Source organism: Bufo gargarizans, chromosome 5, assembly GCF_014858855.1.
Source record: "Bufo gargarizans isolate SCDJY-AF-19 chromosome 5, ASM1485885v1, whole genome shotgun sequence".
Taxonomy (NCBI): Eukaryota; Metazoa; Chordata; class Amphibia; order Anura; family Bufonidae; genus Bufo; species Bufo gargarizans.
This window is the reverse complement of record NC_058084.1, coordinates 401,740,722-401,765,342: the sequence shown is the minus strand read 5'-3', so window position 1 is coordinate 401,765,342 and position 24,621 is coordinate 401,740,722. Positions and strand designations below refer to the sequence as shown.

At 41.6% G+C, this 24,621-nt stretch overlaps 1 protein-coding gene and 1 pseudogene across 1 annotated transcript in view; both read left to right on the top strand.

Moving 5' to 3' along the window:
• The window catches only part of LOC122939476, a 284,892-nt pseudogene that overhangs the window by 228,912 nt on the left and 31,359 nt on the right, over positions 1 to 24,621 (top strand).
• The window catches only part of TTC21A (tetratricopeptide repeat domain 21A), a 108,789-nt gene that overhangs the window by 58,633 nt on the left and 25,535 nt on the right, over positions 1 to 24,621 (top strand). The window contains exons 16-20 of the mRNA XM_044293310.1: positions 7,727 to 7,799; positions 8,412 to 8,522; positions 10,038 to 10,176; positions 20,341 to 20,444; positions 21,777 to 21,965. Of these exons, the coding sequence (XP_044149245.1) occupies positions 7,727 to 7,799; positions 8,412 to 8,522; positions 10,038 to 10,176; positions 20,341 to 20,444; positions 21,777 to 21,965 (616 nt within the window). The remainder of the gene's footprint in view (positions 1 to 7,726; positions 7,800 to 8,411; positions 8,523 to 10,037; positions 10,177 to 20,340; positions 20,445 to 21,776; positions 21,966 to 24,621) is intronic.

The following is a 24,621-nucleotide window of genomic DNA, read 5'->3' as shown; positions in this document are numbered from 1 at the left end:
TAAGTGACAGCTGCAGTCCACATTAGTGCACCGAGTTGATGCAACTTCAGCCCCTTCCCCTACATCTTGACTATCACAGGGCCAGGCCCCTGCAATCAAGAAAGGGAGGGAAGGGCTGGTAGAGGAAGCAGGGTTAGCATGGGTGCACAGAGTGGCATGAACCCGCACTGGGTGCACTTAAAGGAGTTGTCCCACTAATATAAATGTATCCCGCCCAACAGATATCGCCGTTATATCACTTTCCCCAAATACCACCATTTATCAAAACTGCCTTTTTCAAAAATGATCAGCCTACCATTGCACTCTGTGGCAAATCCATTTTGATTTCCTGTTGCTGTTGATTATGTCCTGGAGTGGAGCCTTGTAATGTAGGACGCAGGAAGCCCCATTAGTAGGAACAAGGGGCGTGGTTAGTGTCACATGATCTTCTGATGTCAGGACACATTTCACTGCCCTAAGGCATGATGGGACAGCAGACACCTGACAAACCAGGGAGCAGGAGTGAAGCATAGGAGTAGGGATGAGCGAACTCGAACTGTATAGTTCGGGTTCGTACCGAATTTTGGGGTGTCCGTGACACGGACCCGAACCCGGACATTTTCGTAAAAGTCCGGGTTCGGGTTCGGTGTTCGTCGCTTTCTTCGCGCTTTTGTGACGCTTTCTTGGCGCTTTTTGAAAGGCTGCAAAGCAGCCAATCAACAAGCGTCATACTACTTGCCCCAAGAGGCCATCACAGCCATGCCTACTATTGGCATGGCTGTGATTGGCCAGAGCACCATGTGACCCAGCCTCTATTTAAGCTGGAGTCACATAGCGCCGCCCGTCACTCTGCTCTGATTAGCGTAGGGAGAGGTTGCGGCTGCGACAGTAGGGCGAGATTAGGCAGATTAACTCCTCCAAAGGACTTGATTAACTGATCGATCTGCAGCTGTGGATCATTGAGCTGCTGATCCTCAATTGCTCACTGTTTTTAGGCTGCACAGACCGTTTGTCAGTCTCATTTTTCTGGGGTGATCGGCGGCCATTTTGTGTCTTGTGGTGCGCCAGCACAAGCTGCGACCAAGTGCATTTAACCCTCAATGGTGTGGTTGTTTTTTGGCTAAAGCCTACATCAGGGTGAAGCTGTCACACCAAGTGCATTTAACCAGCAATAGTCTGTTCATTTTTTGGCCATATACAAAATCAGGGGCAAGCTGCGCCTGTCACCAAGTGCATTTAACCCTCAATGGTGTGGTTGTTTTTTGGCTAAAGCCTACATCAGGGTGAAGCTGTCACACCAAGTGCATTTAACCAGCAATAGTCTGTTCATTTTTTGGCCATATCCCAGTCTAATTCTGTCACTAAATCCATACCGGTCACCCAGCGCCTAAATACTAGGCCTCAAATTTATATCCAGCTAAATCTGTCCCTAGTGCTGTAGCTGGGCGAGTTATTTAGTGTCCGTTCAAGCACATTTCTTGTTCTGGGTTGAAATACAATTCCCAATTTAGCAATTTCATAATTTAGTGGTTCCTGCTATATCAGAGCTCTTTGAAATCTATCCCAAAAAGGGTATATAATATTGAAGGTGCACATAGGGTCATTCAGAGTAACTTCACACACACCCGCTACTGTGTATTTCCAAGTCTAATTCTGTCACTAAATCCATACCGGTGACCCAGCGCCTAAATACTAGGCCTCAAATTTAATTCCCTCTAAATCTCTCGTTACCCACCGCTGTACTGTTGTTGCTGGGCAAGATATTTAGTGTCCGTCAAAGCACATTTTTTGTTCTGGGTTGAAGTACAATTCCCAATTTAGCAATTTCATAATTTAGTGGTTTCTGCTATATCAGAGCTATTTGAAATCTATCCCAAAAAGGGTATATAATATTGAAGGTGCACATAGGGTCATTCAGAATAACTTCACACACACCCGCTACTGTGTATTTCCAAGTCTAATTCTGTCACTAAACCCATACCTGTCACCCAGCGCCTAAATACTAGGCCTCAAATTTAAATCCCTCTAAATCTCTCGTTACCGTTGTCCTGTTGTAGCTGGGAAAGTTATTTAGTGCCCGTCAAAGCACATTTTTTGTTCTGGGTTGAAGTACAATTCCCAATTTAGCAATTTCATAATTTAGTGGTTCCTGCTATATCAGAGCTATTTGAAATCTATCCCAAAAAGGGTATATAATATTGAAGGTGCACATAGGGTCATTCAGAATAACTTCACACACACGCTTCTGTGCATTTCCAAGTCTAATTCTGTCACTAAATCCATACCGGTGACCCAGCGCCTAAATACTAGGCCTCAAATTTAATTCCCTCTAAATCTCTCGTTACCCACCGCTGTACTGTTGTTGCTGGGCAAGATATTTAGTGTCCGTCAAAGCACATTTTTTGTTCTGGGTTGAAGTACAATTCCCAATTTAGCAATTTCATAATTTAGTGGTTTCTGCTATATCAGAGCTATTTGAAATCTATCCCTAAAAGGGTATATAATATTGAAGGTGCACATAGGGTCATTCAGAATAACTTCACACACACCCGCTACTGTGTATTTCCAAGTCTAATTCTGTCACTAAATCCATACCGGTGACCCAGCGCCTAAATACTAGGCCTCAAATTTAATTCCCTCTAAATCTCTCGTTACCCACCGGTGTACTGTTGTTGCTGGGCAAGATATTTAGTGTCCGTCAAAGCACATTTTTTGTTCTGGGTTGAAGTACAATTCCCAATTTAGCAATTTCATAATTTAGTGGTTTCTGCTATATCAGAGCTATTTGAAATCTATCCCTAAAAGGGTATATAATATTGAAGGTGCACATAGGGTCATTCAGAATAACTTCACACACACCCGCTACTGTGTATTTCCAAGTCTAATTCTGTCACTAAACCCATACCTGTCACCCAGCGCCTAAATACTAGGCCTCAAATTTAAATCCCTCTAAATCTCTCGTTACCGTTGTCCTGTTGTAGCTGGGAAAGTTATTTAGTGCCCGTCAAAGCACATTTTTTGTTCTGGGTTGAAGTACAATTCCCAATTTAGCAATTTCATAATTTAGTGGTTCCTGCTATATCAGAGCTATTTGAAATCTATCCCAAAAAGGGTATATAATATTGAAGGTGCACATTGGGTCATTCAGAATAACTTCACACACACGCTTCTGTGCATTTCCAAGTCTAATTCTGTCACTAAATCCATACCGGTGACCCAGCGCCTAAATACTAGGCCTCAAATTTAAATCCCTCTAAATCTCTCGTTACCCACCGCTGTACTGTTGTTGCTGGGCAAGATATTTAGTGTCCGTCAAAGCACATTTTTTGTTCTGGGTTGAAGTACAATTCCCAATTTAGCAATTTCATAATTTAGTGGTTTCTGCTATATCAGAGCTATTTGAAATCTATCCCTAAAAGGGTATATAATATTGAAGGTGCACATAGGGTCATTCAGAATAACTTCACACACACCCGCTACTGTGTATTTCCAAGTCTAATTCTGTCACTAAATCCATACCGGTGACCCAGCGCCTAAATACTAGGCCTCAAATTTAATTCCCTCTAAATCTCTCGTTACCCACCGCTGTACTGTTGTTGCTGGGCAAGATATTTAGTGTCCGTCAAAGCACATTTTTTGTTCTGGGTTGAAGTACAATTCCCAATTTAGCAATTTCATAATTTAGTGGTTTCTGCTATATCAGAGCTATTTGAAATCTATCCCTAAAAGGGTATATAATATTGAAGGTGCACATAGGGTCATTCAGAATAACTTCACACACACCCGCTACTGTGTATTTCCAAGTCTAATTCTGTCACTAAATCCATACCGGTGACCCAGCGCCTAAATACTAGGCCTCAAATTTAATTCCCTCTAAATCTCTCGTTACCCACCGCTGTACTGTTGTTGCTGGGCAAGATATTTAGTGTCCGTCAAAGCACATTTTTTGTTCTGGGTTGAAGTACAATTCCCAATTTAGCAATTTCATAATTTAGTGGTTTCTGCTATATCAGAGCTATTTGAAATCTATCCCTAAAAGGGTATATAATATTCAAGGTGCACATTGGGTCATTCAGAATAACTTCACACACACACGCTTCTGTGCATTTCCAAGTCTAATTCTGTCACTAAATCCATACCGGTCACCCAGCGCCTAAATACTAGGCCTCAAACGCAGCCGCCTGTCTACAGCCAATGTGGACAAGCTGACGTTCATAAAAATGAACCAGGCATGGATCCCACAGGATCTGTCCGTCCCTTGTCCAGATTAGACATTAACTACCTCCCCTTAACCATATATTATTGGACTCCAGGGCACTTCCTCATTCAATCCTATTTTTATTTTCATTTTACCATTATATTGCGAGGCTACCCAAAGTTGAATGAACCTCTCCTCTGTCTGGGTGCCGGGGCCTAAATATATGCCAATGGACTGTTCCAATGTTGGGTGATGTGAAGCCTGATTCTCTGCTATGACATGCAGACTGATTCTCTGCTGACATGAAGCCAGATCCTCTGTTACGGGACCTCTCTCCTCTGCCTGTGTGCTGGGCCTAAATTTATGAAAATGGACTCTTACAGTGGTGGGTGACGTGAAGCCTGATTCTCTGCTATGATATGAAGACTGATTCTCTGCTGACATGAAGCCAGATTGTCTGTTACGGGACCTCTCTCCTCTGCCTGGGTGCTGGGCCTAAATATATGCCAATGGACTGTTGCAGTGGTGGCTGACGTGAAGCCTCATTCTCTGCTATGACATGCAGACTGATTCTCTGCTGACATGAAGCCAGATTGTCTGTTACGGGACCTCTCTCCTCTGCCTGGGTGCTGGGTAGTGTTGAGCGCGAATATTCGAAAAGCAAATTTTTTTCGCGAATATCGCAACTTCGCGATTTCGCGAATATTTCGAATATAGTGCTATATATTCGTAAAAACGAATATTCGTTTTTTGTTTTTTTCCCCCCCCCACAAAATTACAGTACACATATAATTGATTGTTTCCCAAAGGTCCAACAGCTCAGATCTTACTCACATTGCCTAGAAAGTGATTGAGGCGCGAATCTTCGTAAGGCGATTTTATTAGCGCACATGCGAATATCGGCACGTCCCAGAACAGAGGCAAAGGGCTTTGCATTCATACATTAGTGAATTGAGTTGCGAATCTTCGTAAGGCGATTTTATTAGCGCACATGCGAATATCGGCACGTCCCAGAACAGAGGCAAAGGGCTTTGCATTCATACATTAGTGAATTGAGTTGCGAATCTTCGTAAGGCGATTTTATTAGCGCACATGCGAATATCGGCACGTCCCAGAACAGAGGCAAAGGGCTTTGCATTCATACATTAGTGAATTGAGTTGCGAATCTTCGTAAGGCGATTTTATTAGCGCACATGCGAATATCTACACTTGTCCCAGAACAGAGGCAAAGGGCTTTGCATTCATACATTAGTGATTGAATTGAGCTGCGAATCTTCGTAAGGCGATTTTATTAACGCAAATGCAAATATCTACACTTGTCCCCAGAACAGAGAGGCAAAGGCCTGTGCATTCATATAGTATAGCACCATATTCGCGAATACGTAGAACTTCGTAAAATTCGATTTACGAATATTCGTATTTTTTATTTTACTTTCCACCTTACAGATTACATTGATCTGTACTCTGTCAACTACTGTCATCACCCCCCACTGTATCTCGATTGATTCCCAAAAGTCTCACATTCCCTAGAAAGTGATTGAGTTGCGAATCTTCGTAAGGCGATTTTATTAGCGCACATGCGAATATCTACACTTGTCCCAGAACAGAGGCAAAGGGCTTTGCATTCATACATTAGTGATTGAATTGAGCTGCGAATCTTCGTAAGGCGATTTTATTAACGCAAATGCAAATATCTACACTTGTCCCCAGAACAGAGAGGCAAAGGCCTGTGCATTCATATAGTATAGCACCATATTCGCGAATACGTAGAACTTCGTAAAATTTGATTAACGAAAATTCGTATTTTTTATTTTACTTTCCACCTTACAGATTACATTGATCTGTACTCTGTCAACTACTGTCATCACCCCCCACTGTATCTCGATTGATTCCCAAAAGTCTCACATTCCCTAGAAAGTGATTGAGGTGCGAATCTTCGTAAGGCGATTTTATTAGCGCACATGCGAATATCTACACTTGTCCCAGAACAGAGGCAAAGGGCATTGCATTCATACATTAGTGATTGAATTGAGTTGCGAATCTTCGTAAGGCGATTTCATTAGCGCACATGTGAATTTTGCATAGCATATGTATTATGCGATGCGAAAATTCGAATTATCGCATATGCGAAATAATAACGAATTTGAATAATCGCGAATATTTTACGAATATTCTTTCGAATATTCACAAAATTTCGCGAATTCGAATATGGGACATGCCGCTCAACACTAGTGCTGGGCCTAAATTTATGACAATGGACTGTTGCAGTGGTGGGTGACGTGAAGCCTGATTCTCTGCTATGACATGCAGACTGATTCTCTGCTGACATGAAGCCAGATTGTCTGTTACGGGACCTCTCTCCTCTGCCTGGGTGCTGGGCCTAAATATATGCCAATGGACTGTTGCAGTGGTGGCTGACGTGAAGCCTCATTCTCTGCTATGACATGCAGACTAATTCTCTGCTGACATGAAGACAGATTCTCTGTTACGGGACCTCTCTCCTCTGCCTGGGTGCCGGGGCCTAAATATCTGAGAATGGACTGTTCCAGTGGTGGGTGACGGGAAGCCAGATTCTCTGCTATGGAACCTCTCTCCAATTGATTTTGGTTAATTTTTATTTATTTAATTTTTATTTTTATTCATTTCCCTATCCACATTTGTTTGCAGGGGATTTACCTACATGTTGCTGCCTTTTGCAGCCCTCTAGCTCTTTCCTGGGCTGTTTTACAGCCTTTTTAGTGCCGAAAAGTTCGGGTCCCCATTGACTTCAATGGGGTTCGGGTTCGGGACGAAGTTCGGATCGGGTTCGGATCCCGAACCCGAACATTTCCGGGATGTTCGGCCGAACTTCTCGAACCCGAACATCCAGGTGTTCGCTCAACTCTACATAGGAGGAACAGGAGTTAGAGATATTGATGAAAGTAAACTTTTTTTAGTTTATGGTATAATCCCTTTAGCTTCTCATTTGCATATCAATTAAAAGAATGAAGGAATAGATCACTAAGTGAAACCTATCATTACATTCAGCGGAGCTAGCCCTACAAGGTATTGTGCCTGGTGACAGATCCCTTTTAAATTGTTCCTTTGGACAACAGCTGTAGCTGGATATTTTTGGAAATTGAAATTTGTAAATTGTAAAAAAATCCTGCTACAAAAACTCTGTGTGTAGCCTCAGCCTTAGGGTCCATTCACACGTCTGCAAATGGGTCCGCATCCGTTCCGCAAAATCAATAACGGGTGCGGACCCATTCATTCGCAATGGGTCAGAACAGGATGCGGAGAGCACACTATGTGCTCTCTGCATCCTAATTTCCGGAGCACGACACCGAACTTCCGGGACGCGGCTCCACAAAAAAATAGAACATGTCCTATTCTTGTCCGCAATTGCGGATAAGAATAGGCAGTTCTATGGGGGGTGCCGGCCGGGTGTATTGCGGATCCCCAATACACCACGGACGTGTGAATGGACCCTAACAGGGGATAAGTGGGGTTGAAAAAAAAATTGCAGTTAACCACTAGAAACCAGTGTTATGGCGATTTTCTTGACAGGGAGCTGAGTGAACAACTGCCAAGTGCACACACAAGTCTTCTCCTGGGAGATGCCTACATGAATATTCAAGAGGTGGGTCTTGTAGCAGTAACTCAGGAGTTCACTATAGTGTATGGAACATGAATAGTGGAACCAGAGGCTGTGGCGACAGCCAGGCCCTATAGTAAAGAAACCCTCTGCCCCAGATGCCATGTAAGAGAACTGCAGACCTAGAACTGTATGATTGTCTCATTATATAGTTGAACACTTCTTATGGCATATATAGCTTTTATATAGCATACCTGTAGTCGCCTGTGACGTCATCAGTCTATGGGGGACCAGTTTCCAGAGACTTCACATTATGCCTCTTGCAGTGAGGTTAGTTTTTAGCAATAAAGAGTCTCTACATCACAACCCCCTACCGACATGTCTCGTCTAGGTTGCAAGGACAACATTATATATATATACAGTATATATTTAATCTACATTTAGCAAAGTGCGGAGAAAAGGAAATCAGATACGAGACACAGGTTGCCGCACATAAATGCCCTATGAGATCCAGTTTACATTAACAGTCAAGATAAAGGCCCCTATGAAACCTGCAAATTTCAGTATTTACCTATAGACTCTTACCTTGTGAAGTCAGTAATAATTGTATTCGTCCTGGAGAAGCATCATTTTCTCATTTTCTATGTTTTTCATCAGCCAGAGAAAGCCTTGGAGGTGTTCGATCAAGCACAACGGAAGAAGCCCAGTGATGCAACACTAGCCAAAAGAGTCGGCCTGTCCCTAGTAAAAACTCACCAGTATAAAAAGGTTTTTGTAGATTTCAGTTATTTTTTTATGCACTTATCATTTAAAGAACTTTGATTGGTCAGTAGTTCTAGAAAAGCACTGTGACATGTCGTCTCCAGCCAACTTTCTCTGGGACAACAACAACATGGAGCATCATTGTCATGAGGTGAAGTGGCAAGGGGCTTTCCTAGCTGTAGCAGGATTTAAAGATGTCACCCCCTCCAATTGAACATTGGTGGTAAATCTTAGTGATGGGCCACCAATGGCTTTGATGAGCCAACCTCTTTAAATGTAGGACAATCCTTTTAAAGGGGTTTTCCAAGAGTTCAATGTCGATGGCCTATCCTCAGGATTGGTGAGGGTTCCGACTTTTGGCACCCCCACCATTCAACTGTTTAAAGAGGCTGCGGCGCTACTGTGAGTGTTGTTCGCAGCATACTAAGCACTGCGTTGTACATTGTATAGCGGCTGCGCTTGGTATTCCTGCACAGGCCTATACATTTGAATGGGACTGAGCTGCGAGTAGGCCATGTAGGCACTCACAGGAGCCCCACAGCTGATTACTGGGGGTGCCAGGTGTCATACCCCGACCAATTAGATATTAATGACCTATCCTGAGGATCGGCCATCAGTATTTGATTCCCAGAACACCCCTTTAATGCAGCATGAGTTATTCAGTGCAATCATTTATAGTTCTGGGTTATGCGATGATATATTTTCTGTTGACTCACATTCCCTAGTTCCTGATGACCCAATAGTAAAGAAATATTGAAATAATCATTATGCAGTGTGTTTGCTCATGGATGGACAGTTACCACCAACAGGACTAAGGCTCAATTCACATGTGGCATTTTTGTCTTTTTATTTTTTTGAAATGATAAAACTGGAAAATTACATATATTTGAATACCCACAGTGGATGATCATCACTATTTTTTGTATCACATCTTGCTTTTCAGTTGCTTTTGTATTTTAGCTGCAGTAATCTGTGGCTACAGATTAGCTATAGTGTCTATAGGGAGCCAGAGGTAGTCTGAGACCCTCCCCCTGTCTCATCATTGGTTCAGGCTGTGGATCTCCCCTCCCCTTGCAGCTCTGACTCTTCCGATTGGCTGGTTTGTATAAACACACTTTTATCACAGGCTCACCAGAAAGTCAGTTTATCAAGGGCAAACCCATAAAGTGCAGATTACTAAACAAAGAGTTAATTTATTGATCTCATCATAACCCATGTTAGAAGAGCCTGTTGCATTTAGGCCTCATGCACACAACCGCATTTTGTATCCATGTCTGATCTGCATTTTTTGTGCATAGCACATAGACCCATTCATCTCTATGGGTCCCCAAAAAATACAGAGATACGTATGTCCATTCCACAAGTTATAGAACACGTCCTATTCTTGTCCATATGGGTGGAGTGCACACGGAAGGTATCCGTAGTTTGCAGACCGCAGTGTGGACATGGTTGTGTGCAGGAGACCTTACAGTGATGTTGTATTACTGTTCTCCTGCTTACATTGTCCTTATCCTGCTGCAGGCAATAAACTATTATGAAGCAGCTCTGAAGATGAGTCCTGAAGGTTTCTTATACAGTGATCTTGCAGAACTTTTCCTTAAACTCAAAAATTACAACAAGGCAGAAAGTCTTCTCCAGCGTGCTCTAGATCATGGGCCTGGTAGGTTTCTTCACACACTGTTTCCATACTATATTGGAAGAGGACATTGACATGATTTGGTTGTTATAGTATAATCTAACATAGTTATTGTTATTTATGGGGGAATAATAGTGAAGTGATAAGAATGACTTTACCAAACATGAAGCATGGAAATGTTAGAATAGTTTTATGTTAAAAACTTGGGCTTTCCATTCTTGACAAACCTGACAGATTGTAGGCAGAGTATTTCACCAACATAAAACTATATTATTATTGGATGATCATGTCTTGTTTTATATATATATATATATATATATATATATATGTGTGTATGTGTGTAATTTTTATAAACATCTGCTGACAGAAACTGAATTCTGATAAAAAAAAAATACTTAAAAAGTACTCAAAAACTAACTGGGACAATGGGGCTGATTCAACAATCCTGTCTAAAGGTAAGGCAGTGTAAACTTAAGGTCCCTTTACATGGAACGACAGAGCAGCAGATAGTCGGGAAAGAAGCGTTCTGCTGCTCACTGGTGGAGGAGACCAGTGCCTTTACATGAACCTATCTCCTCCCGAGTATGGGGAGGAGCGATCACTAATGCGATCACTCTTCTCCATACCAATTCATTGTTTGCCAGCAGCAGATCTTGATTACACAGTACAATCTGCTGCCGGCAAACAACAATTTTTGTGTGCGCACAAACCATCAGATTACTCGATGAACAAGCGTTTTGCTCATACATCGGGAAATCGCCGGTACATTTACACTGCCAGATAATCACTAATGAGCGTTCCTATGAACGCTCGATAGAGATTATCTTTAGGATTCTCGGCCCTTTAGGCAGACAGATTTATCACAGGGGCTGATGCTGGCTGATAAATATGGGATCACCTATAGACTGTCTAGACTGAACTTACACCACCGATTTGTTGATTTACTTTTGCTCCAGAAATGTGCCGACATTTTGGTGTATTTTTTGGCGTTTCATGTGAACCACACCCCCTTTCCTGCAAAGCCAAACTCAATTTCCGCTAAGCCACAAGGAGTAAGAAAAGTCTCTTAGGGTACATGCACACCACAGTGTAGTTTATTCGGATTTCTTGCAGAGATTTTTGCTGTTCCAGAACCATGAAGGCTTTTTTAGATGTCGTTTGGCAAACTCTAATCTGCCCTTTCTGTTTTTGAGGCTCACCAATGGTTTACATTTTGTGGTGAACCCTCTGTATTTACTCTGGTGAAGTCTTCTCTTGATTGTTGACTTTAACAGACAAACACGTACCTCCTGGAGAGTGTTCTTGATCTGGCCAACTGTTGTGAAGGGTGTTTTCTTCACCAGGGAAAGAATTCTTCGGTCATCCACCACAGTTGTTTTAAGTAGTCTTCTGGGTCTTTTGGAGTTGACAGCAACAGATTCCAAATGCAAATAGCACACTTGAAATTAACTCTGGGCCTTTTATCTGCTCATTGTAATTGGGATAATGAGGGAATAACACACACCTGGCCATGGAACAGCTGAGAAGCCAAGTGTCCCATTACTTTTGGTCCCTTAACAAGTGGGAGGCACATATGCAAACTGTTGTAAATCCTACACCGTTCACCTGATTTGGGTGTAAACACCCTCAAATTAAAGCCGACAGTCTGCAGTTAAAGCACATCTTGTTTGTTTCATTTTAAATCCATTGTGATGGTGTATAGAGCCAAAAATGTTAGAATTGTGCAGATGTCCCAATATTTATAGACCTGACTGTATGTCATTTATGGCCCACTGGGTAAATGTGGTACCTGCCCAGCCAAACCAGCAACTTGGCCAGGTGATGCTGCTTCCGCCTCCACGTTCTCACACCGTTGGTCCTGCGACAATGTCCTCCTCTGCCTCCTCATCCTCCACCGTGTCCTCAGCCTCCACTGCAGGGACAATTCACAGTGCTCCTCCAGCATACCAAATGTGCAGGGCACGGCGGTGTCACGCTGTCCTACACCTCATTTGCCTGGGCGAACAGAGTCAAACAGGGAAGGAACTGCTTTGTGTCCTTCATCAAGTAATCGAATCCTGGTTGTCTCTGCGACAACTCAAAATCGGAACCATGGTGACTGGCAACGGGAAGAACATGGTGTCAGCATTGCATCAAGGAGGGCTGAGCCATGCGCCCTGCATGGCACACGTATTCAATCTGGTTGTCAAGCGGTTCCTAAGTCTTCCACCCATCTGCAAGACATCCTAAAAAGGGCCAGGAAACTTTGCATGCACTTCAACCACTCGTACACCGCCAAGCACACCCTCCTTGAGCTGCAGCGGCAGAATGGCATCCCCCAACATAGGCTGATATTCGACGTTTCCACCCGCTGGAATTCCACCCTACATATGTTGGACCGACTATACGAATAGAGAAAGGCCATAAAGGACAGGAGTACTCCCCTGTGTAAATTCAATGTCAGCCAGTGGCAGCTCATGTGTGACACCTGCCATCTGCTCAGGCCCTTTGAGGAGGCCACATTATTTGTCAGTCACCAGGACTACGGGATGAACAACGTCATTCCACTGCTTCATGTCCTGGAACAGAAGGTCAGGGGACTGGAGACGTGGCAACTAAATCTCACGGCCACATGAGCCCTGTGGGGGCTGAACTGGAGGAGGAGGACATTGGAGCACAAGCAATGTGTAGCAGATTAGGTGGTTTTTCTACACAGGTGACAGGAGAGGAGAAGCAGGAGCAGCTGGAGATGCAAGAGGGAGATGAGGAAGACGAGGCAGATGAACCAGGCACACTGTGGCAGTATGCAGTGGAGATGGAGGCAGGGAGTCCCTCCAAGTAACTTACGCAAATGGCCCGCCTCATGCTCACTTGCTTAGGTAGTGACAGCCGATTTGTCACCATTCTGCAGAGGGATGACTTCTGGCTCTCCATCGTGTTGGACACTCGCTATCGGTTCAAAATGGGGGCCTTTTTTACACGCGCTGAGAGGGAGGACAAACTGAACTACTATAGAGACATCCTATATAGTGAGTTGGCTGCTGCCTATCTGCACCATAGTCCATCCTCTCGCAGGTCTGACCGGGGGGGCCACCTCCACACTCTGTCATTCTGCCACTCTGTGGCCACCTCATGCTGCTGCTGCTGCCACCTCAACACTATGTCACCTTGCCACTCTGTGGCCTCCTCATGCTGCTGCTAAATCAACACTATGTCACTGGGCCACATTTGATTACTGAGTGAAGGCGGATGCTCCACAGATAGGAGGGGGTTATTGTTCTAATGGATCAGAGGAAGGGCAAAATAATCAGTGACGTCAACACAAATTTACTGGTGACACCCTTTCCACTATGTCGGGGGGCTCTACTTGAAAAAGCGTTTAATAGAACAGGTTCTGTAGACATCTATGTGAAATCAGCTGGCGACGGTGTAAACGGAGTGCGCCCTTTCACGCTACAGTAGGATCTTGGCCTTCTTCACAGTTATTTATACCTGGCGCTAACATCGACCTGTTCACACTTTAGTTATTTGGTCAGTTTTGCCCCGTCACTGCCCAAATAAGTGAAGTGTGCAGTGATTGTAAGAGCGATGCCTGTCATCTGCATGTCATACTGACTGACAGTATTGTTTCACTACCACAGCAGAGTCCCTATGCATGTTACTGCAAGGCACAGTGTTTTACACCACTATACAGGCTCTCAGCATTTAGGAAATAGCTGTTTTTTTAACGCAATTCGCCACAAATAAATTCGGATCAAATCGTTTCGGAAAATTCGGCGAACTGGCCGTATCAAATTTTTAAGAAATAAGATAGGTCATCAGTATCTAAGTCCTGGAAAAATAATTACCTAAATAACAATATATATAAACATCATGGGTATCACAGCAAATGAAAACGCCCATACTATTAAAATAGAAAAAAAAATCCAATATGGCGAATGGCGTAACGGAAAAAAGGGTCAAAATGTCCGATTTGTCATTTTTTCATTGCTTTTTTTACCCCTAAAAATGCAATAAAATTTGATCAAAAAGTCCTTAATGGTATCAATAAAATGTACAGATTGTTCCGCCAAAAATGAGCCCCTAAACAGCTCAGTAGACATAAGTATAAAAAAATTATGGGGGTCAGAATATGGTGATGTTAAAAAAAATTCTCAATGTTAACATTTATTTTTTCACTATTTAGACATAAAAAAAAATATACATATGGGGCATCGTTGTAATTGTACTGACCCAGAGATGATAGGCATGGGTCAGTTTTGCCGTAAACAAAACGCCGTGGGAACAAAACCCGTAAAATGGTGGAGTGATTGCATTTTTTTTCCAATTCCACCCTATTTGGAATTTTTTTCCCGCTTCCCACTACATTGTAAGCCATAATTAATGGTGGCATTAGAAAGTACAACTTGTCCCGCCAATAAGCCCTCATACAGCTATGTGACCAGAAATATAAAAAAGTTATAAAAAATTATAGATAAAAAGACTGGGCACACCTAGGATATGAGGACAAATGCTTTAATTAGTAAATATTCTGATAAAACAAAGTTAAATAAAATACAATAAAATAAAGTTGAATTACAATAGGGTATGGACCACAGTCTAGATTAATTTAGGACATTCAACACCAATACTCTAAATTGTGAAAATAGCAGCAATATGCAAAACAAAGTGCATTAGTAACAGTGGAGGTGGTAGCGGTTAAAGATAGTCTATAGCTTCTGCAATAATAATATATCTACTTGAAGGAAAATAGATAGACTCTGTTACTTTGTAGCATACATAATGTTTGTGGATCCACCTGTGGAGAATAAGATAGTTTCTAGCCAGCACAGTCCTAAGTAAACCCTCGATGTATCCAAAGAGAGGGGGATTTAAAGTGCCGTCTGTAGAGTCCTTCAATATAGCATTTGTTGAATACTAATACACTGTGCACTTCGTAATCAGTAGATGTTTGTAAATGTGTCCTCGACACTAAGTGCACACCATATACCTAACCCGGCGGCGTCCCGCTAGCAATCAAGGTTTAGGATAGGGTGGTGTGCCAACTTTGGCTGGATTACTGTACCGGGTTTATAAATGAGAACGGTCTTACCGGTCTGTTGGATCTCCGTTCTCGACTGCGGATGAGTTCTTCTGTCCAGGAGAAGCTTGCTCAGGTTAGTTTTTTCAGTTAGGGAGATATCGTCTTCACCGCGTTAGATGTTTGCTCCACGTGGGTTAGCTTGTGCCAGCGGTGACGCTTTACTCCCTTCACCTTACGAGCTAGAGCTTCTCACTGGTTTGTCGCAATGTCCTTAGGTAGGTCCGGAGATGTGGTGCACTCACATAGGTTCGGGGGTCTGACCAGACGCGTTTCGGGGTTGGGGTATCCCCTTCCTCAGTGGTAACCAGACCACCCGAACCAGCTCTCTTTTATATCTCAAAAGGTGTTGGTTGCAAGACCCGAAATGGATTCCGTTCCGGAAGTCAGCTGATTTTCTTTATCATGTGTAATTATTTGGGTTTTCATTTTATTTAGTCTGGCTATAGTTATCTACACAGGTCATTGCACTAATGTTTTCACTATGTCACTTATAATAGATTTATAATTATCTTCTTACTGCAACAACCGCAATTGTGTATATTCTTGATATTTTTACGTTTCCATTGCGTTATAGTGTGAGATTGTTTCGTTTATACTTAGTATTGTTTTTTATCTTTTTTATGTCCCTCATTACACATTCTTTAAAAGTGGTCATTTCCACACTTAGTTCGTTCCTTGGATAATTTTTTGACTTGTTTTTCCAAGGAACGTGTGGAAATGACCACTTTTAAAGAATGTGTAATGAGGGACATAAAAAAGATAAAAAACAATACTAAGTATAAACGAAACAATCTCACACAAAGTGAAATTGCAGCCCTCAAATCGTTACAAAAGAAGGAGAATATTGTAATCCGTCCAGCGGACAAGGGAGGATCCATAGTTATTCAAGATGTTGATAAATACAACATGGAATGTTCACGCCAATTAGCAGACAATAGCACATACCAGAAACTTTTAAAGGATCCAACTGATCAATTTTATACACATTTAGAACAATTTTGTAAAAAGGGATTAGATAGTGACATTTTAAATAAGGAAGAATTTGATTTTATTTTAAACAAATACCCACGTATACCAGCTTTTTATTGTATCCCAAAAATACACAAGGACAAGGACAATCCACCAGGGCGTCCAATTATCTCAGGAATAGAATCCTTGATGGCAAATCTTTCTATGTACATTGATACTTTACTTCAGACTAGAGTAAAAAAGATCCCATCATATGTTAAAGACACGACTCAAATCATAAAAAAGATAGAAAATATGACATTTGAAGAACATTGGATAATGGGATCATTGGACGTCCAGTCCTTGTACACAATCATTGATCATGATCAAGGTAAGGAAGCCGTGGGAAAACAATTAACAATAGAGGGCACACTAACAGACCAACAAATTGAATTTTTGATAGAAGGCATTGACCTTATTTTAACTCACAATTATTTTTATTTTAATGGAAATTTTTATATACAAACTCGAGGTACTGCCATGGGCACCAGGTTCGCCCCCAGTTATGCAAATTTATTTATGGCAGAATGGGAGGAGCAAAATGTGGCCCCCATACTGGGGACGAGCCTGGTGCTCTGGCAGAGATACATCGACGATGTATTTTTTATCTGGCGGTCAGGACGTGAGGAATTAGATATATTTTTAAAATCTATTAATCAAAATAATCAAAATCTCAAATTTTCGGGTACAACTAGTAAAGAAAATATAGAATTTTTAGATTTAAAAATTTACGTTGAAGAAAATAAACTCAAAACTTGCACATACATCAAGCCCTCAACACGCAATAGCTATATTCTTTTCAATAGTTGCCACTTGCCGAGTTGGCTTTCAAATATTCCTCAAGGCCAATTCCAACGTTTAAGACGCAACTGTACAACTATGAAAAAATTTGAATTGGAGGCTGATAATATGAAAACAGAATTTTTAACAAAAAAATACCCAGAAGAAATTTTAGACATAGCCCTAAACAAAGTGAAAAATATGGAAAGAACAGAAATTTTTAAAGAAAAACAGAAGACCACTAAAGAACAGGGAGAAAGCCTAATAAAACTAATATTACCATACAATGCAGACCACAAAAAAATAAGAAACATCATATACAAACATTGGGAAGTAATAAAAAAAGAAAAAACTATTGGCACTATAATTCCTCCAAAACCCCTGATTATTTTTACCAAGGCACCAAATCTGGGGAACAAGATAGCCCCCACAGTCAAAGAAGACAATACAGATAAAAATACATCACTATGTAGATGGATGGACTTAAAGGGGTTCTTTAGATGTGGCCAATGTAACATGTGCAAACTAACTTCCTTTGGAAGACACACTAAGGAAATAACATCTACCACCAATGGACACAAACATACCATAAAAGAATTTTTAACATGCAGTACAGAGAGTGTCATATACATTGTAGAATGCCCCTGTAGAAGGCAATACATTGGTAGGTCCAAAAGGACACTAAAAAAACGTCTAGCGGAACACGTATCTAACATCAAAAAAGGAGTGGAGACGCACTCGCTATCACAACACTTCAAAAATGTGCATAATAGCGATCCATCTGGTCTGAAATTCGCTGCGATAGATAAAATACCGAAAAGCTGGAGGAAGGGCAATCATATAAGCAAAATGTCAAGGATGGAGACCCAAAGAATATTTGAATTGGAAACCATGATTCCGGAAGGCCTCAACGCGGAATATGAAATATTTGGCTTCCTTTAAAGAATCTGAAGGGTGGGGACCCACTGTGGAGGATGGATCCCGTCGTAAAAAACACTTTGCGGCGGGCCCCGTCCTCGACGGTGGGCCCCCACCCACACACATCACATGACCGTCTCCACAAATATTTATATTTAAAAAAATAAAATAAAAAATTAAATTTTTTTTTTAAAAACTTTAAAAATCTAACGATAATAAATATGAATAATAAATATAAAAATGAATACAAAAACTTTTGTAGACAATATACTTATATGATTGTACTGATAATATAATACTAACATCTCCATCCACAAATTTAAAACAGAAAATTTTATTTAATAAAAATTAAATTATTTAATAAAAATTAAACTTTTGGATTTTTTGATTGAAAAATAAATATTTCATAACCAAATATCGTAAGATGAGACCCACTATTGCAATCCGACATTGTGGGAATTTCCCGACGCTTTTTTCTGCAGATTTTTTATTATATTCTAATATTTGCGATGTCTGTGTAACTGTGGCCTATAAGGCATTATATGCCCATCTGCATAATTCTTAATTTTGTGCTATATTAAATGAAACTAAAAGTTACTTCTATAATGTTATCTTGAACACTGGATAACACTAATATTTTTAGGCTACATTAATATTAATATTTTTAGGCTACATCTCTAATTGATATTACCTATATTAGAAACACTATTGTTATTTTTAATATTTTAATATTTTATCTGTCACTATTTTTAGACATTTATCATTTTTTATTCCACTATTTATATTCATTGTCTATCCCTATATGTTCACTTCCACACTATGTGCATTAGCCAATTTTTGGTATCAGTGAACAAAAGCTCATGACTGATAAATAATATACTACACCATATAGACTATACCCTAATATATTGTGGAAGGTGAAGCGGCATACTATAACGCAATGGAAACGTAAAAATATCAAGAATATACACAATTGCGGTTGTTGCAGTAAGAAGACAATTATAAATCTATTATAAGTGACATAGTGAAAACATTAGTGCAATGACCTGTGTAGATAACTATAGCCAGACTAAATAAAATGAAAACCCAAATAATTACACATGATAAAGAAAATCAGCTGACTTCCGGAACGGAATCCATTTCGGGTCTTGCAACCAACACCTTTTGAGATATAAAAGAGAGCTGGTTCGGGTGGTCTGGTTACCACTGAGGAAGGGGATACCCCAACCCCGAAACGCGTCTGGTCAGACCCCCGAACCTATGTGAGTGCACCACATCTCCGGACCTACCTAAGGACATTGCGACAAACCAGTGAGAAGCTCTAGCTCGTAAGGTGAAGGGAGTAAAGTGTCACCGCTGGCACAAGCTAACCCACGTGGAGCAAACATCTAACGCGGTGAAGACGATATCTCCCTAACTGAAAAAACTAACCTGAGCAAGCTTCTCCTGGACAGAAGAACTCATCCGCAGTCGAGAACGGAGATCCAACAGACCGGTAAGACCGTTCTCATTTATAAACCCGGTACAGTAATCCAGCCAAAGTTGGCACACCACCCTATCCTAAACCTTGATTGCTAGCGGGACGCCGCCGGGTTAGGTATATGGTGTGCACTTAGTGTCGAGGACACATTTACAAACATCTACTGATTACGAAGTGCACAGTGTATTAGTATTCAACAAATGCTATATTGAAGGACTCTACAGACGGCACTTTAAATCCCCCTCTCTTTGGATACATCGAGGGTTTACTTAGGACTGTGCTGGCTAGAAACTATCTTATTCTCCACAGGTGGATCCACAAACATTATGTATGCTACAAAGTAACAGAGTCTATCTATTTTCCTTCAAGTAGATATATTATTATTGCAGAAGCTATAGACTATCTTTAACCGCTACCACCTCCACTGTTACTAATGCACTTTGTTTTGCATATTGCTGCTATTTTCACAATTTAGAGTATTGGTGTTGAATGTCCTAAATTAATCTAGACTGTGGTCCATACCCTATTGTAATTCAACTTTATTTTATTGTATTTTATTTAACTTTGTTTTATCAGAATATTTACTAATTAAAGCATTTGTCCTCATATCCTAGGTGTGCCCAGTCTTTTTATCTATAATTTTTTACTTTATTCAACAGTGGGGTGACACTGTGGGACTCTGAGCACCCTTGTTTGGAGGATCAGCATTCCTGTGCATCTCCTTCACTATCGTTATATTATAAAAAAGTTATAGCTAACGGAAAATAGAGAAGAAAAACAAAACAAAAAAAAACACCGGTAGCCAAGGGAGTAAGAAGCATGTCCACATCACCTTGTGTACAGTACATAGAACTGTACAAATATAATATCTATGTATACATTTGTATTATCTGCCTTGTTTCTAATACAGAGTTTCTTAATGTAACTTTTCTGATTTCAGTTTCTGATTTACCTTCTATGGTGAACGATGTCAAGTTTCTTATGCTTCTTGGACAAACCTATAAAAGCTTTAAAAAAGAACTGGTGGTTGAAACTTTAGGCAAGGTAACGTTCTTGACAAAATGTACTTCTTGCAGCTTGGGGATCAAGTAGTCCACAAGGACTGCCATCTTCTGGGTTAAGACGGTTGGCACATGAAGAATTCACCTCCACACATAGGCTATTGATTTGGAATAAAAAAAAAAGCTAATCACAAGGGCAGTGCAAAATAAATCTTAGGCCGTCTGGCCACTACCTAAACAGCTGCCCTATGCCTACTGACCAGCACCTAAAAAGAGACAATGTTCATACCGTCATCATGGTGACCCCTTCAGGGTTGGCACTGCCTGTCCGTCCCCAGACTAGGAGCTCTGTCTGAGAGGGTCATGCTAATCTTATTACGCTCTCTCTCAGGTAAAGCATTACAAGCTTCATTAAAAAACTAGTGGAGTAATTAAAGTTGGGAGCCCTCCTATCTCTCTCCTAACTCCAGCAGTCCAGACCCTTTTCCAGGTTTTACACTTAGGGCTCATGCACAAGAACGCGTGCCGGACGTTCCGTGCATCAGGGACCGCAATTTGCTGTCCCGAATGCACGGGCACCATGCGTGCAGCTGCCGCAGACTAATCCACACCCATTCAACTTGAATGGGACCGTCCCTCCATTCCACACTGCACTTTCCGGATTGCAGACCCGATGCCATATATATAATAAGGGTATAGCTGGTGCCACTGTTATAATATACTTTATGCAACATATGCTATCTGGCTACGGCATACAGATGTGGACCTAAGGAAATGAATGAGTCCAGGTGGGATCCTCAAAAAATGCTGACTGGAAACAGATAAAAAATACAGTCATGTGCATGAGGCCCAAGTGGTAAGAGTACCTCTCACCTCTCCTGGTATGTCTGTAGTAACTATGTAGGAACAATTCTGGGGCATCTATTCTTATGGCTCTATGTTGTGTCATTCCTGTATTATTCCTGCTAGAAGTTATGAATGAATTGTCAGCACATTGCCGTAAAGTTACAGAAGAGCAATTGAGGGGGGGTCTCTGCCCAGTGTGACACTAGCAGCAGTGATTGGAGTCAGTCACACCAGCTACTGGTAACACCCAGCAGTACCTTTACTGCAGACTTCCGGTAATTTATTTGGAAATTTCTAGCGGGAATAATACAGGAATGGCACAAAGTCATAAGAATTGATGCTCCAGAGTTGTTATTACATGGGGAATGCATGTAGTTACTGACATGTCTGGAGCGGTGACAGGTCCTCTTTAATTGCCATTATTTTATGGTCTTATAAATGGCTTGCTTTTAAGGTGTACTTACCATACAATTATAAGTATTCTGAGTCATATATTGACCTCGTATTATTATTATTATTATTATTATAGGCCCTGGATATCCAGACTAGGATACTGAAACGTGTTCCTCTTGAGCAGCCAGATATGAACACAAGACAACAACAAGTAACTTCTAAGATTTGTGTACAACTTGCTGACTATTACTTAGAGGAAAAGGATTACCCAAACGCACTAAAATTCTACAAGGAAGCAGTATTGTACTCTGACACCGATAACAAGGTCAGCATTTGTGACATGGGAAGCAATTTTGAACATTATAATGCGTTTGTGGATTAAAGGGGTTGTCCGGGTTCAGAGCTGAACATGGCAAGGGAGAGCATTGGAGCATGAAATATTACAATGCTCATCTCAGAGGGGCTGCTTGGGTGAAGAAGGGGATATGGCCAGGTTCACAGCTAACCCCTTTAAATAGGCACAACCGCTGCATAAATCAGTTGCACAAGTGAATGTAACAAACTTTGTAATGTATCTTATCAGAGAAAAATGCCTCTTTTTCCACTTACCATCCACTCCCCTGCCTCTTGCACTCACCTTCAAATCTTAATTTACTGCTAGATATATGTTCAGAGATGAAATGGACGTTCAGCTTACTGAAGGATCAGGTTACAGGCTGCCATAGAAATCTATGGCGATGGAGGGAGTATCTACTGAGTGAGAGAGAAAGAGATACCCCTTTGCTAGAAACACATCCACACTGTTTGGTACTGCTGTATTATTGCCTCCATGCTGTTACTGGTTTTTCTGGGAGTGTTCCACTAAGACGTAGGGGAGCAGGATCTCCTCTTCTTCTTGTCTGCTGTGTATGGGAGACATCATAGCAGCTAGTCTCCACCCAACGGATCAGGGAAAACTGAAAATTAGAGAGAGGTTCTGCAAATGAACAAAGCATAATACAAGTCATATAGCGGTAAGAGGTCGTGCTATTCCTCGTGTACACACATAACAGCTTATTCTGTATATGCACCTGATATGACAGTCTCTTTGCTACAGAAACTCATATTGACTAAAGGCACTGTGAGGACGGAGCTTTGACCCCGTTAGAAGTTACATCCCGTCAGCACATTTCCGGATGAGTCCAGTAGGTTTGGCAGGAGCAAACATGAATCTGTCACGGTGCTAGTCACATAGCTGGACATGTATTCCTTCGTTCTAATATTACCCTGGACGAGAGCTAGACAAGGACTTCTAGTGCAGATGGTTGTGTGTGAGGCCAGTTGTGGAAGGCCACGCTCCTCAGGGCTGCAAACAATGTGTGGGATGTAATGCTTCTGAGACGCAGCCACATCTTTCCTGGACTCTGACATTATTGTGTTGCAGTTGCAATGTGTACATTGATGGCTACTGACGTCGGCTGTTATGTAGGGACCCCTAAAACAATAGCATAGTTTTATTTAGAAGGACACCAATTAATGCAATAATTATAACAACGGTGTCTCCTATCCCATTGGCAGCCTCAACACAGTTGAGGAATGCTGAGGGGTTAATACAGCAGCCAGGGGTCTAGCAGGCTTGCTATCTCTACGGGGCACATTTATTAAAACCAGTGTTTTAGACACCAGTCTTAATAAAGCCCTATAGCTGGCGGTGGATCCGACGAAGTTATGAAGAGGCGCAGACTTCCGAGCTGTCTGAAACAGGCATAGAGAATGGTAAATGAGAGGAGCCTGTCAGCCCGCCCGCCAGCCCATGCCACGCCCACAATTTTAGACTTGGCGTGAGTGGGGAAAAGTTGCAGATGGCGGCGCAACTGACTGTTGCACCACCACCTGTGCCTAATATAGGCATATTTCAGTCTAATAAATGACCTCCTCTGTGCCTACACACCGCATAAGCAGTTTATCGCTGGCGGGCAATAATACTAAAGCACTATGGAAGCAATCAGCAATCATTTGTGAAGTCCCCTAGCGGGACTAAAAATAATCTTAAGGTGCAGGTTGAGCTGCAGGTCCTGCACCTCGGTTGCCACCACACCTGTACTCTGCAACTGGAAACCAAAGCAAGTACAGATGCCGCCCGGAAATGTGCTCAGCCGCACACACGTAATAGTGCCTTCGAATTTTAGATCAATAAGAAACACGTAGGCTACGTCCGCACCTGACTGATCACCTGCAGATTTGCTGTAGCAGAGTCGTACAGTACCAGCAAAGTGGGTGAGATTTTAAAGTTGTTTTTTTCAAGACATTTAAACTGATGATCTATCCTCAGGAAAGGTGAGGGTCAGACAAGCGGGACCTCCACCAATTAGCTAGGCTCCGGCGCTCATGTGAGGATAGGTCATCAGTTAAAAATTCTCGGAAACCCCTTAAACAGGTCTTATCCACATAAACCGTAGTGTAAATTGTCCTGCAGTGTTGATTCGAAATCCACAGCATGTAACTTTATGCCGGGGGTCTCCCCAGTGGATTACACCCTTTGCAATGGGTGAAAGTCCGCATCCTTTTCCATGGCAAAACAAATGCGGTCTTTGTTGCATTTTTTCCTGATGAATTTCCCGACACGTGTGGACATAGCCTTAAAATAAATGCTGCTTTGTTGTAGCACCCCCTATTGTTCTCTTGATCCCCCCTCAGAATGTTCATCTTGTGTCTGTGGTCATTGGACTAATTGGGTGGTCATTGTTTTAAATTCCCTTTGAAAATATATTACATTTGTGTGATCTAACAGTAAATGAATATTTCATTGTGGGACAATTCCTTTAAACAAAATAAAAATATGAAAATTCTATATTTTAGCCCATTCTAAAAACTGATCAGCAAGGGTGCAGGGTATGAGATATTGGTAGCTTATCCTGAGATTAGGCCATCAATATGAAAATCTTGGAATAACCCTTTAAGACTGCCAGATGGTGTGCTTTCATAGGAATGCCAGCAACAGT